The following is a 15,626-nucleotide window of genomic DNA, read 5'->3' on the forward strand; positions in this document are numbered from 1 at the left end:
GCTAACCCAGGGTATAACTGTCTCTCACCTCAAAGCCTTCTTTTAGTTAAAAGTTCTTTATTACTTCTGGCCTTATTACTCTGAAAGGGCTTCCCAGATCCTAGATTTTATTAGTTTCTTTTGAGAAGTGCTCATGAAATTCTGTTCTCTCTCTCATAATAACCAGTTGTTACACTTAAAATTATTTGATACCTGTCTTTCCCAATGACCATAAACCACATGGAGACAGGGACTGTTCTCTATCAGGTACCTTTATCAGTTAGAGGAATAGTTGCTAAAAAGTAAGAACACAGTAAAGGTAGTTGGTTACAGAAAGAAAAGTTTATTTTGAACTTTTAACATCTTAAAATTTTAGGGAGGTACTAGTTACAGTGAAATGAGCACAGACTTTGGAATCTCTTGTCTAGCTTTGTGACCCTTGGAAATTGAACCTTAGTTTATTCTATCAGAATTAGTGGGCTAATCTTGCAATTATGAGGTTTTAATAAATTACTGAATAAAAGGCATCTAATAGTTTCACATAAATGGCACATAATATATGTTCCTTCCTTATTTCCTGGTAAATCTTGTTAGTTTTCTCTCACATATACATACACACACCACAGTAGGCCTGAGGTTGGTATTTTGACCTATAAAATTTTGGTTGCATTTAAAAATAAAAATATTAAAATTGTAATAGAAACTCCTTAAAACACTGATTCTTATCTATCTTGATGTTTATATATAATCTGTTACCCAGAAACACAAAGTGGGGGGTGGTGGGGGGTCATATTGTGATTATGAATGTTGTCCTTGTGAGAGTGTACAGTAGTGTGCAAATAACTTAGTATTTCACGTTGCCATTTTATGAAGTACTAAATTTTTTGTTTGGGGATCTTTTTAAAATCCTGCAGTACATTAATAATGTAGCTTTGGAATAGATTGGATATTTTATATCTTACCAACATATTTTAAGATAAATATGAAAAATGTGTATTGTTTTAATGCATTTTTTGAAGCTATTTTAGTATATCCTGGAAGTGTTAAATTTCTGTTGCTTGAATTTCTCTGACTTTAGAAATACTGTGATCACAGGAATCATTTAGAGTTGTTAATGTGATTCTAGTTGTAACTTGGAAAAATATGCTAAATAACATGACATGAATCAAAATCATGTGTGGTTTTATCCTAACATATGGTTTTACTTTGGTCTTTTATTCAGTTCTGGATTATGGGATTTTGTTTTTGTCCAGGAAGCTTTCAGACAGTTATTGGGCTTTTAATCCTTTTCACTAAAAATATTTTTGTGATGTTCTTCAGAATATTTTTTTTCAGCCATCTGTATGAAGAATTCTAATTCTGGTATATAGCAAGTTTTGTCTAAGTATTGAATTGGTCATAGTTAACTTTCGATTCATGTGATGTCTCTCAAAGTAATAGTTTCAGTTTAGGAGTAAAGCATCAAGTGACAAATAATTGGAGTTTTTAAAACTTGAGGGGTTGCACTTTGAGGATAAAAATGGAAAAATATGTTTTAGGAAAATTAATCTTAATGAGTAATGGTCATAGGAAATGACCAAAATGGAGGCAAGGTATCAGGTATGCAGTTATCATGTTTGGTACTATTACCTTTGGTGATAGAGAAAGGTGAATTTGAGATATTGAAAAGAAAACAAAATTTCGTGGGACTTACTAATGATTATTGTTTCTCCTATAAGACAATAGCTTCCCAGGGTCAAACTGAAAAGTTTGGGATTATGCAGTTTAGGAGGAAAGATATGTTTTATTTCAGCTTAATGAGTTTGAAGTGACAATAAGATATCAAAGTGGAAAACTTGGGAATTAGAATGTGCACATGGGGCCGGCCCGGTGGCGCACTCAGTTGAGTGCGGTGCTTGGGAGTGCGGCGGTGGTCCCGCCAAGGGTTCGGATCTAATATAGAGACCGGTCCGCTCACTGGCTGAGCGCGGTGTGGGCGCGACATCAAGGGTTGCGATCCCATTGCCGGTCGCGGTACAGGCGCGACACCAAGGGTTGCGATCCCGTTACCGGTCATGAAAAAAAGGAAAAAAAAAAAAAAAAGAATGTGTACATGAAGAATCAGTTTCTGTTAGCACTTGATTAAGTTCATTATTATAAGTTTAAACTAAACTTTTTTCCCTTAAAGAAAGAAATCAAGGTTGGCTTTCTATTTACTGTATCTGAACTATATAATTATTTTTCTTTTCATACCATAGTTCACAAAGATGTCCAAAACTAATGGCTTATCAGAAGATTTAATATGGCACTGTAAAACACTGATCCAAGAAAGGGATGTAGTTATAAAACTTATGAACAAATGTGAAGACATTTCAAATAAATTGACCAAACAAGTTACCATGCTCACGGGAAACGGAGGTGGATGGAACATCGAACAGCCCTCCATTCTAAACCAAAGGTAGTTTGTTGAACACATTTATTATTTTTTCTCAATTGTATAAAATATCTGAACTTATTTCTGTATTGTGTCTGGGGAAATTAAATGTGGAAGTGATATGGCAACTGATGTTAGAAGAAAACCCCCAAAATTTCCTATATAATAGCACATAAGTGGTATATAAATTTTTATTGATTCTCTTCCCCCTTCCCCAGCAGAGTATTTTATTCCATCATATTACTATAAATTAGAGGGGGGAAATGGTATAATGTTATGTAACCTATGCCTTCCTTGTCTGATAACAGATAATTCTTATATAATCACAGAAACTGAAAAGGTAGTTTTAGCTATCTCTATACATAAATTTGGTGTTTCAAGAAAAAGCTGCTTGCTTATAAGTCATCAGTTTAAAAATTTTTGTCTTAGCCCATTTTCTTTTTAATCATAAATAAAATGAAATGATTAAAATATTCTATATTTGTGATGAAATGTTTTAAATGCTTTGAAAAGCCCAGATTTTTAAATCTTCTTTTGGAATAGAAACACATCAGAAAGGGAAAGGACAGATACTTTTGTTAAATAGATTATATAAGTATACATATTCCCCAGAAATGCTACCTTCAGTAAAATACCTTGGCAAAATGCTTGCAAAAAATAAACATTAAAAATTGTCCAATAGCCAGTACATATTTAAATGGCTTTTTGTAATTGTGACCACCCACATTTTGCATGGTGTCAGCAGTTGGGGTGGGGGAAATTGTTTTGAACTTCCTTTAAAAGTTTGTTTATTTTTACGTAGTTCAGAGACTCAGAACTGTTCAGAATACTTCCTTTTAAAAAATATATAAAATTATTTACTATGCTATTATTTATAGTGACAAAACATGGAAACAATTTGAGTTCCTAAAATCAGGGAATAGTTGGAATGAATTACGGTATATTCATACTGAGCAATGTTATGCAGCTTTAAAAATGAGTTACATCTGTTTAGAATATTTCTGACATATTTTAATAAGATTAGCACTAGAGTCTCGTTAAAATTCATTACCTTGGTTATTTTATTTACTTCTGGGTTTTTTCTAAGTTAATGATCAAAGCATATTTGCTGATCATTGATTAATAATTAAAAATCAAGGTATTAAAAAAAAAAAACCAAGCTATGGTTACTGGCCTTTAATAGTAAGCTACAATCTTTTCTGTGCCCTTCTAGGGTGCTATGGGATGGTGTAGGGAAACGTGATGCAGTTCCCACAAAGAAGCTCTTTTCTCTCTTGCATAGAAAGAACTATATCAGCAAATTCATCTCCTAAAAGTGTAGTTGGAGCTGCTGCTTCTTGTTCTCCAGCACTGGATGTGGGGAGTTCTTCACTCTACAAGACTTACCCAGTTGAGTCTACTTTATCATAATTTGGAATTTAAAAAATCAAGTGCTTTATTGCATCACTTTAAAAATTTCTCTCTTAAACCCACATTCACAAGGTCCTATTACTTGTAAATAGTATGATCAGGTAATAAACTATCCTTTCATTAGACTGAGGATTTTTTTAAACGAAATATTTAATAAGAAAAATAGTGTTTTTTGTTTTTGTTTTTTTAATGTGATAATTGGATCTAATTCAACTTCCAAAACCTGTTTAGATAGTTTCTTTAGAGTTTATTTAAGTGCACTTTTAGGGGGTGGAATTTGTTGTCTTAGTTTTTGTTCTTCAGCCAAGGTAAGAGTTGCACAAGCAATTTTTACTTGGTGTACTGGCCAGGCATTGAGGCTGCTTAGTATAGAGACATTTAAAGTTGTTTCCTTGCCTTGGGAAAGAATTTAATAGCATATAGGAAAATATTAGACTATCCTGATGAATAATCTATCATGCTTGCATCTTTCTGTTAACAGAACAAATTCTTTGTAGCAAAGCTTACTTTGAAGGAAAATTAATGTTTACTGTTTAGTTTCTATTACAAATTTATGTGAATTGTAACAGAAGGAAAATTGCCTTTTAGAGAAACAAGTAGAGACATTCCAGGATTTGCTAAAAATAAAGCCTTTGTAAGGAAAAATTAAATTTCTGATATGTACCTCTAAATCATTACATTTATGATCTTTATCTTAAAATGTCAAAATTAAAATTGCTTAGTTAAAATATAATACAGTGAGGGGGAAAAAAAAGAATTCACTGTTTCTTCTGTTTTATTCTCCTTAGATGTAGCCATCTATAAAGCTTTAGCAATTAATCTAAAATTTAACAGCTTTAAACTGTTCTAACTGAAAAACTTTCTCACATGTTCACAATACAATATATTTAATCGTGTGTGTCCTGTCTTTTCTGAGCCAAATCTACCAGAGTTCTGATCTTGTTCATTCTGGATCATTGCCTATCCTGGTCTTAAACAGGAGCTATGAGACCATGTGACAGTGATGTGAATGCAAATCAATACCCCATATGTGGTTTGACTAACTCAAAATACTAGGATGTAAATATTTTAGTTCGAATACTTCTGTTAGTACAAACTAGTATTATGGTAATATATTCAGCAGCCAGGTCGTACTTAGGGGACATAAACTTTTGGTCAGCATCCATAATCTGTATAAAAAACAGTTTAGAGAGACTGCTTCAAACAAGTCTCTCTAGCACTATATTTCTGCATTTTAAAGTCAGATTTAACACATTATATACGTAACCTGTTGTTTCTATTTTAGGCCTTTCTCACCTTTGAAAATAATTTTGAAACTAGTTTCTATGACAGGAGATTTAAATCCAATTTAATCTTCACACTGTGAAGAAATCATAGTAACTCTGCCGGAAGGATTTTTTTTTTTCCAAGACAAGTAACTTCAAAATAACCTGTCTCATTTTCTTTCTTGATCTCAGAAAATCTTAAAATCTTTTTTTTTTTTCTTAGTGGGAGGAAAGAAAACCTTTAGTTTGGAGATATTTGTACTACTATATTGAGAAGAGAGCACTTAACTAATTCAGAAGACCTGAGCAAATCCCTACATTCTTATCTGTAAATTGGTGGTTGGGGTTTATTTGCAGTCATGAAAATCCCTAGAAAACTGTAGAGTTTCAAAATAATGTGGAGTATGATTATATGGCATCTAAATATTAGAACCTACTAGAGAAAAGAATATAGCTATGCTGTTTTAAAATGTCATATTAAATGAATTGGGTTCAAAGAGTCTTTGTCAAAACTGCATTTACATTGATTCTTTTACATTCTGATGAAAGGAACTAATGGACAGCACTTCTGTGATACTAAGCAACAGAAAGTTAATTGTGATTTAGACAAATCTAGCAGAGAGGCAAATATACACACACGTATTAATACTTATATATTTTTAAAACAAATATTTTAATATATAATAAAACTGTTTAATGTCCTGATCAAAACACTTTACCAGAACTTTTGTGATTGCGAATTTTATTTGAATAGAAAATTCTTTGTAGTAGATGCTTTTAAAATTTCCTTATCACTTCTTAAAATTTGATGTATAATGAGTATTTTGACAGTTAGACTTATTTCTCAACATGTGTTGGTGATGAAGAATTCAGTAATTTTTGCTTATTATATTTCTGGGTTATTTGCGATAGGCTATACACTAGGATGGGATGTTGGCCCTTGAATACAATTATAGGTGATGTAATATGCCTGCCTTACCAAGTTTCATTATTTTTACAAAATGTGAACTTTATGTTTGTGGGATGACTACAGCATTGGGAAGGACTCAGAAAAATAATGGAGAACTCAGTGTTGACCATAGGGTGGGTGGGTCAGAGAGAGAGAAACTTTTTCGTTTTTGTATTTAGTGGTCAAGGGCTGACCTCTGGATCAGACCTAGCTTGGATACTGGCTCTACCACTGCACACATGAGATTTGGTTAGCTATATGACCTTGGACAAGTTATTTAGCTTCTCTGAGGCTCAGTGAACTTATCTGTAAAATGGGGATAATTATCTACTTTATAATAAAATGTAGATTAAATGAAATAATAATGCATATAAAGCCCATAGCATAGTGTCTGGAATATGGTAAATATTTCTATGTTAGTATTTACTCTCACCACTAACTATAGTAAAAAAAATTCTTTTGGATCTAAAAATTAAAATATTTACAGTAATATGTTTTATTTATTATTACTTTTGTAGTAGCATAGAAATTGTATTGGCTAAGAAGGCAAAAGATGTTTTTTAAAATCCAGCTAAAGAACTGTAAAAACCTTAGAAATACTATTAATTTTTCTCCTACGTATACTTTTAATTTTTTAAGTGAGAAACATTTTATAGGCTGCATACCCCACAGTTGAAACAAAGATTCTGATTTAAGATGGACATCTTTCAACCCCACTTCTTTTACTTCATTCTAATTAAAGTATTTTGATTTTAGAATTTGACCCTTTAACCATTTATTATACCATAGCTATGTCTAGACCCCAACCCTACATGCAGACAGGATGTATGTAAGAGGAAACTAAGGGGACAGGATAAAAATTGGAAGGATAGGAGGCATGGCCATGTCCTAGGTTTTCACGTTAACATGGTATGTATGAAGGGTCTTCAAAGTTCATTGAAAGACTCCTATTATCTTTATAATTCCATTTTTCCATGAACTGTTTGAAGTACCCTCATATGCTATCCTAGTGAGTATAAAAATAGGCATTAGAGTGAGATAGATTTCCTGAATTAAAATCTTAGCATTAACACTTTGTGGCTATGCAACCTCAGGCAAATTACTGAGTCTCAGGGTTTTTCATTTCAATAGGTATATTACAGGATGTTTAGAGGGCTAATTGAGATGATGTCTGAAAAAGGATATCTGTGTGTGTCTGTATATAATAGGTATTCAATAAATTACTGCTATTAGTTTTTAACCAATTGAACTGTTAGAAAAAATTGTTCTTGTCATTCATTATAACTCTCCCATATTACCTTTCAAACAGCTCATTCCCAGAGATTAGTCTCTGTATGTTTTTCCAAATAAAATAAGATTTTTAACACTGCTATGCTATTTTCTACTCACTGATGATCATTGATATCTGGCAAGTTTACATTTGTACATAGAACACAAACAAATACATGCATATAAGCACACTTCAGGATTATACCAGTGACATTCGGGGTGATTGTCACACACTCAGAAAGTATTTATAAAACCAGCCTGGCAAAGTAGCAAATTATGTTTGTGTTTTTTGTTCTAATACTTTGAAGTTCCTTAATTTGCTAAAAATCAAATTAGTACACTACAATTTTCTAGTATATATAGCTTAGTAATATGGTATCATAGTTATTATTCTGAATATTTATGGAATTGATTAATTAGGTGGCATTACATTATGACCAAATATGGAAATACGTAATTCTTATTGCCAGAAGAAATAAGTCAACAAATACAGAATAAAGTTTGAGAAAATAAAAAAATTATGTGTTGGGTTCATTTTCTTAAGTAGGTGTACATAGCTTTTAACAGTAGGTTAAAAGGTAAGTCTAGACCTAGGCATTTCAGTTTTCATGTGTGTTGTAAGCCTAAAGTTAATGTTAGAAAACTAGTACAGAAAACTAATGGAAGCATAAATATATAATATTTGGTAACTCTTTCTTTACCAGTTTGTCACTCAAGCCTTATCAGAAGGTTGGTTTGAATTGGCTGGCATTGGTACATAAACATGGACTTAATGGCATTTTGGCAGATGAAATGGTAAGTGTGCTCTATTTATAGGATTTATTATTCAAAGTGTAATTAAAAGCCATCCTTGCTGTCATTTAAAATGTGAAATTTTTCCTTGCCACCGTAATGAACTGCTCTCACTTCATTATCTTATAATTTCTCTCACCCCTCTCTGTGTTCTATTGCCTGTCTTAGTTCCAGCCTCCTCCCTCCTCCCCAAATAAAAATAGGTTTATTGTCTTTGATTAATGAATAGATGTATTAGAAATTAGAAATTACATAAAAACACAAAGAAGAAAAGCAAAGTTACCCATAATCCTACCACTTAGAAACAAGCATTAGTTTGGTGTCTGTCTTTCTAGGTTTTTTCTTCTGCAGGTTGTGTGTGTTTGTGTGTGTGTGTGTACACATGTATATACATATAAAAACATACGTAATACTGACATTTTGCTATATGTGCTTTTCTATGGCTGCCTTTTAAATTTTAATTTAACACAGATACTTATACTTGTCAGGAAATAAATCCACACATATATCAGCAACATCATTTCAGCCATTTTACTTTTCTTTGATGTCTTTCGGAGTCTTTTTTTCTTTCCCACATCACATTTGTTTAAAGCTAAGTTCAGAAAGTACATTAAAGCCAATAGTCCAGGTATTGTCATGTAGAGACCTGACCTTTATTCTACCATTGTCTCCCTCCAGCTATCCTTTTATATAGTGCTTATTTAAAATTAGTCTTGTTCAAGAGAGAAAACATTTATATGTACATGTGTATTCCACTATGAGGATTCCCAAAATAAAAATGAACAAAGATTAGTGCTGCTTGTTCCCTAGTTAGCTTCTAGGAAGGTAATCTTCGGTACTATAAGACACATTCCCATACATACTTCATACTGTCGTTAAAATAAAGGTGCTATTTATCTAATAGAAAATGAATAATATATACAGGATTTCAAAATACTTATAGAAATTACATATGCAATAACTGCGTAGTCTAGTTGTGTAACTAGACCTGGGACTCAGGCTTGGGTTTTGGGCCCCAGTTTTGCCTCTCCTGGTCTGTCTGATCCTTGCCAGGTGACCTAACCTCTCAGAACTAATATTAATAAAATGTAGATAATTGCTATATTATAAGATTGCATTTGGTATCAAATAAGATATATTATTTAAAAAAATAATGAGACTATTTTTGTAACCTTTAAAACATAATATTGATAACTTTGTGGCCTAGTTAGCTAGGGTTGCCATAACAAAATACTACAGACTGAGGGGATTAAACAACAGAAATTTATTTTTCACAGTTCTGGAGGCTGGAAGTTCAAGATCACAGTGATGGCAGGTTTGGTTTCTTCTGAGGCCTCTCTTCTTGGTTTGTGGACCTTCTCATTGTGTCCTCTTATGGCCTTTTCTCTGTGTGCGCACATCTCTCTTCCTTTAAGGACACCAGCCTTATTGGATTAGGACCCCACCTTTATGACATCCTTTAACCTTAATTTTCTCCTAAGAGGCCCTGTCTCTAAATATAGCCACATTTGGGGTTAGAGTTTCAACATATGTATTTGGGGGCGGTGGGGACAGACACAATTCAGTTCATAACAGTTGGTAATGTTTAGCTCCCCTAAGGAGCTAAATCTCCTCAGTAGGTTTTTCTTGAACCAGTATTTTATTGATGTCTAATTTACTTGCAGTAAAATCACAAATGTACAGCTTAGGAACTTTCCACATATATGTACACCCACATGACCACCATCAAGAGCAACATTTTCGGGCCGGCCTGGTGGCGCACTCGGTAGAGTGTGGTGCTTGGGAGCGCGGCGGCGTTCCCGCCCAGGGTTCAGATCCCATATAGAGACCGGTCCGCTCACTGGTTGAGCGTGGTGCGGGCGCAACACCGAGGGTTGCGATCCCGTTGCCAGTCACGGTACAGGTGCGACACCGAGGGTTGCGATCCCATTACCGGTCACGAAAAAAGACAAAAAGGAAAAAAAAAAGAAAAAAAAGCAACATTTTCATCAACCCAGAAAGTTCCTCATGCTTTTTTAGAGTCATTACCACCACCACTATCCTGACATCTATCACCATGGATTAATTTTTCTTAGTTATATAGTATATGCAGTATGTACTATTTGTTTCTGGTTCATTTGGTATAACATAATGTTACTGAAATTCATCTGTGTTCTTACATGTATCAGCAGTTTGCTTTCTTTTTTTATTGCCCTGTGATATGGTAGTTCATGGTATAAACATGCCGCAATTTGTTTATTTTTCTGTTGATGGACATGTAAGTTATTTCCAATATTCAGCTACTAAAACTGCTATGAACATTCTTACCCAAGTCCTTTTGTGGACATATGCTCTCAAATCTCTTGATAATATTCTTCCCCACCCTCTTCTCACCTCCCCTCTTGATAATATTCTTAAGAGTGGAATTGCTGGGTAATAGACTAGGTATATGTTTAACTCCAGTTAGTCATGGGACATCATCCTCAATCCATCCAGTGTGTATTAAATATTTGCTATATATAAGCAGTAAACAAAATTATGTCCTTTCTGTACAATACAAAAAGAATTCCATATTAACGTGTGTCACATATAAACTAGCAATTAAGATCCATCTCTCCTGCTTATTAAAGTACATCAAAGATTTGATCAATTTTCTCATTTGAGAACTAAGAACATAGAAGTTTTCTTAGAATTTTTTGATGGGATGTCTGAAATGAATACAGCCCAGAAAGGCTTCTTTTCTTTTTGTATTTTCAAATATTTATTTGTTTTTTGTTTTCTTTTTTAAATTTCATATATTGTCTTTTAAACTTAATTTTAGGGCCTAGGAAAAACTATTCAAGCCATTGCGTTCCTGGCATACCTCTATCAGGAGGGTAATAAAGGTCCTCATTTGATCGTTGTTCCAGCCTCAACTATAGGTTTGTAATACTGGAGACAACTGTACTTGACTTCATAGTGTTTTATGTAGGTAGAAGGGTGTGTGTGTGTGTGTGTTGTTGTTGTTGTTGTTGTTGTTGTATTGGCAGTCTTTTAACAGAAAATAATTCAAATAAAAGTCACTTATTCAGTTTTTACATTATTGTAGTACTAAGACCATTTGATAAGTTTACTAGAGTATTTAAGCAAATAAGTACTTTTTCATTTATAATTAAACATTTAGTGAATTAAATTAGAAAGTTTGTGATTAATCCCTACTGAAATTACTGTTCTATTCTTTCTAAATTGATTGGGTGTGGAAGTTAGAGTAAGAGACTGTTTCTACATATGAATGTAACAAAATAAAAATCTCTTTAAATTGAAAGTTTATAATCACCTATAAATATAATAGTTGGTCTTCTGTCCCTTATTTTGATGCCTCTTCAAAACCTCAAGATCATTTTAATTATAAGGAGTAATTTGTGAAGGGTCTGTAATAAAAACAAAATTATCATGTTATTTATATTTATAAAAGAATAATTCTGAGTAGAACTTGTCAAACTTCAGTATTTTTAACTGTGTGAACATACCCTATTGTAGCAGATGCAAGTAATATCTCTTTTATTTCATAGATAACTGGTTAAGGGAAGTTAATTTATGGTGCCCCACTTTAAAGGTGCTCTGTTACTATGGTAAGAATATGTCATTTTGCTTTTTACTTTGGGAGTTTCATTAAAATTATAGTAAAGCACTATAAATACAGTCAAAATGTGTGTATTGTTTTTAAATTCTAGGCTCTCAAGAAGAACGTAAACAAATTAGATTCAACATTCATAGTAAATATGAAGAGTACAATGTAATTGTGACCACGTAAGTACTGAGAAAATTTTTTGGAAGAGATTTGCACAGCCTCCAAATTAAAAATATATATATTTTGTAGTCATATAGGAAAGTTTATGCTATGAACTGTGTATCAAAATAGTGGAATGATATATGTTGAGGATTCGGGCATTTTTTAGTTTGGGGTATACCACCAATACAGAGGTTTTGCTAGTACATCAGCTCATTAGCAGTGGATATAAAAAGGTTTTGTGCACTTATTTTGAAAGCATAGTCTTATAATATGACTCTCAGTTAAGCTTAAAGTAAAACTCAAGATATCCTACCAAAATGATTTATATTTCTAACTTGCAGATAAGTGTTAATAATTAAAAAGCCAGTTAGGGCCAGGTGAGGTGAGCAAGGCTGAGTGCAGCAAGTATAGGGTTGGATTCTGCCTTTATTTAAAATTCAAGTATTGAGTGGGCTGAGCCCATGGCGCACTCGGGAGAGTGCGATGCTGGGAGCGCACAGCAGCGCTCCCGCCGCGGGTTCGGATCCTATATAGGGATGGCCGGTGCGATGTGCTCACTGGCTGAGCACGATGCGGCCAGTCACAAAAAAGGACAAAAAAAAAAAAATTCAAGTATTGGGGCCAGTGCACGCTGCCCAGAGAGGCCTGAGAGCCCCTGGGCCCAGAGGCCCCAAGCCACCTGTGCTGGAACAGGTAGGCACCTCCACGGGATCCCCAGCCCAGGTCAGTCTGCGCCACCCAGAGAGATCCGAGAGCCACTGGACCCACAGGCCCAAGCACCTGTGCCACAACAGGTAGGCAGCACACCAAGAGAACCTCCGCCCAGGCCCGTCCGTGCTGCCCAGAGAGGCCCAGGAGCCACCGGGCCCACAGGACCCCAAGTCACCCTCATGAAAACAGGCAAGCAACGCACTGCAGGATCCCCAGCCCAAACCAGTCCCCAGTCCCCAGTGCCCAGAGAGGCCCAAGCCACCAACACACAGACTCCGAGGTAGCCATGCTGAATTGGCAGTCACTGCAGGATCCTAGCCAGACAGTAGGGTCGAATGAGTGGACTATGAAATCCCCTGCCACAATGACTAAACACCAGAGGAAAGATACCAGAAATATGAAAAATCAGGAAAGTATGACACTACCAAAGGAAAATAATAACTCTTAAACTCTAGATCTTATAGAACAGGAAGTCCTTGAAATGACAAGGATATCGAGCAACAATTCTAAGGAAATTAAATGAGATACAAGAAAACTCAGTTAGACCACACAATGAAATGAGAAAAAGTATACAGGACCTGAAAGAAGAAATGTACAAAGAAATCAATGCCCTGAAAAAGAATGTAGCAGAGCTTGTGGAACTGAAGGATTCATTCAATGAAATAAACACAACAGAGAGTTTAACCAGCAGGCTAGAACAAGCAGAAGAGAGAATTTCTGACCTTGAAGATGGGCTGTTTGAATTAACACAGGCGGACAAGAAAAAAGAATTTTAAATATTGAAGAAAATCTGAGAGAGATAACAGACAACCTTAAACACTCCCATATCCAAATCATGGATATTCCACATTCAATGAAATAATGGCAGAAAATTCCCCATGTACAGGGAAAGACACAGATATTCAGATTCAGAAGGCTCAAAGATCCCCAAGCCTGTTCAACCCAAAAAGGTCCTCTCCAAGATGTGTTATAGTCAAATTGGCAAAATTCAAAGACAGATAGAGAATCTTAAAAGTTGCAAGAGAGAAGCGTCAAGTCACTTATAAGGGCGCCCCAATCAGACCAACATCAGACTTTTCATCAGGCAACCCTAAAAGCCAGAATGGGATGATATATTCAAAATAATAAAAGACAAAAATTGCCAGCCAAGAATACTTTACGCAGAAAGGCTATCCTTCTGAAATGAAGGACAAATAGTATATTTCTCAAGCAAACAAAAACTGCAGGAGTACACTGCCGCACAACCAGCCTTATGAGAAATTCTCAAGGGAGTACTAGGTTTGGTACACCTGAAAAACATCCACCACTGCCATATACAACTCAAGAAAGAACAAAACCCACCAGTAAAACAAAAATGCTAACAATAAAGAGAAAAAAAAGTTTATCACCCCAAGAAACGAACAAACACAGAAGACAAACAGTGAATCAGAAAGAAAGGAACAGAAGATACTTAAGACATCCAAACAAAAATCAATAAAATGCTAGGAGTAAATCAGCACCTTTCAATAACAACTCAATGTAACAGGATTAAATTCTCCACTCAAAAGACACGGAATGACTGACTGGATTAAAAAGGTGGACCCAACTATATGCTGCTGGCAAGAGACTCACCTCACCTGTAAAAATACACATAGACTAAAAGTGAAAGGATGGAAAAAGATATACCATGCAAATAGAAACAAAAAATGCACCGGAGTAGCTATTCTTATATCAGATAAAATAGACTGAACCAAAAACCATAAAAAGGGATAAAGAAGGCCACTATGTAATGATAAAAGGATCTGTCCGTCAAGAAGACATAACAATCATAAATATATATGCATCCAACATTGGAGCAGCCAGATTTACAAAGCAAACACTGTTAGACCTAAAGAGTGAGATAGACATTAATACCAAATAGCAGGGGACCTGAACACCCCACTCTAAATATTGTACAGATCATCTAGGCAAACAATCAACAGAGAAACACAAGAACTAAACAGTACTTTAGACCAATTGGACTTGGCAGAGATCTACAAAACATTCCATCCAGTAACCTCAGAATATTCATTCTTCTCATCAGCATATGAAACATTCTCCAGGATAGACCCATGTTAGGTCACAAATCAAGTCTCATCAAATTTTTTTTTTCCTTTTTTTTTTTTTTTTGTCCTTTTTCGTGCCTGGCAACAGATCGCAACCCTCAGTGTCACGCCCGTACCGGACCGGGACCGGCTATGGGATCGCAACCCTCGGTGTTGCTCCCGCACCTCGCTCAGCCAGTGAGCGGCCGGTCTGTATGTGGGATCCGAACCCTCGGCGGGAGCGCCACCACACTTCCCAAGCGGCGCACTCACACAGACTAAGAGTGAAAGGATGGGAAAAGATTTACCATGCAAACAGAAATGAAAATTGAGCTGGAGTAGCTATTCTTATATCTGATAAAATAGATTTTAAACTAAAAACCATAAAAAGAGATAATGAGGGCCACTACATAATGATAAAAGGATTGATCTATCAAGAAGACATAACAATCATAAATATATATGCACCCAATGTCAGAGCAGCCAGATTTATAAAGCAAACTCTATTATTCCTAAAGAAGGAAATAGACACTAATACCATAATAGCAGGGGACCTGAACAACCCGCTATCAATATTGGCCAGATAATCCTAGGCAAAGCATCAGCAGAGAAACACAAGAGCCAAACAACTCTAGACCAATTGGACTTGGCAGATATCTACAGAACATTCCATCCAACAATCTCAGAATATTTATTCTTCTCATCAGCACATGGAACATTCTCCAGGATAGATCACATGTTAGGTCACAAATCAAGTCTCATCAAATTCAGAGAATTGGAATTATTCAATGTATTTTTTCAGATCACGATGGATTAAAATTAGAAATAAATTAAATACAAAACTCTGGAAACTATACAAATACATGGAAATTAAACAGTATTCTACTTAATGACATATGGTTCCAAGAAGAAATTAAACAGGAAATCAAAAAATTTATTTAAAGTAATGAAAATAGGCGCAGGGGCGGAGTGAAGCGCGCCAGACCGGCCCAACTCTGCGAGCTCTGTGAGTCACCCCCAGCCC

General features: G+C 35.0%; 1 protein-coding gene across 4 annotated transcripts in view; it reads left to right on the plus strand.

Moving 5' to 3' along the window:
- LOC103597875 (SWI/SNF-related matrix-associated actin-dependent regulator of chromatin subfamily A containing DEAD/H box 1) overlaps nt 1–11,849 on the plus strand; it is a 57,280-nt gene extending 45,431 nt beyond the window's left edge. For 2 of the 4 annotated variants that reach the window (XM_008581743.1, XM_008581742.1), the window contains exons 10-14: nt 2,217–2,416; nt 7,990–8,080; nt 10,878–10,977; nt 11,608–11,667; nt 11,770–11,849. In XM_008581743.1, the coding sequence (XP_008579965.1) occupies nt 2,217–2,416; nt 7,990–8,080; nt 10,878–10,977; nt 11,608–11,667; nt 11,770–11,849 (531 nt within the window). Of the gene's footprint in view, nt 1–2,216; nt 2,417–3,605; nt 3,782–7,989; nt 8,081–10,877; nt 10,978–11,607; nt 11,668–11,769 lie in introns of those variants that run through there. The other 2 variants (XR_551148.1, XR_551149.1) reach the window with 2 other exon arrangements.
- Nucleotides 11,850–15,626: the final 3,777 nt, after the last annotated feature.

This window comes from Galeopterus variegatus, unplaced genomic scaffold, assembly GCF_000696425.1.
Source record: "Galeopterus variegatus unplaced genomic scaffold, G_variegatus-3.0.2 Scaffold2450, whole genome shotgun sequence".
In the NCBI taxonomy this organism is placed as follows: Eukaryota; Metazoa; Chordata; class Mammalia; order Dermoptera; family Cynocephalidae; genus Galeopterus; species Galeopterus variegatus.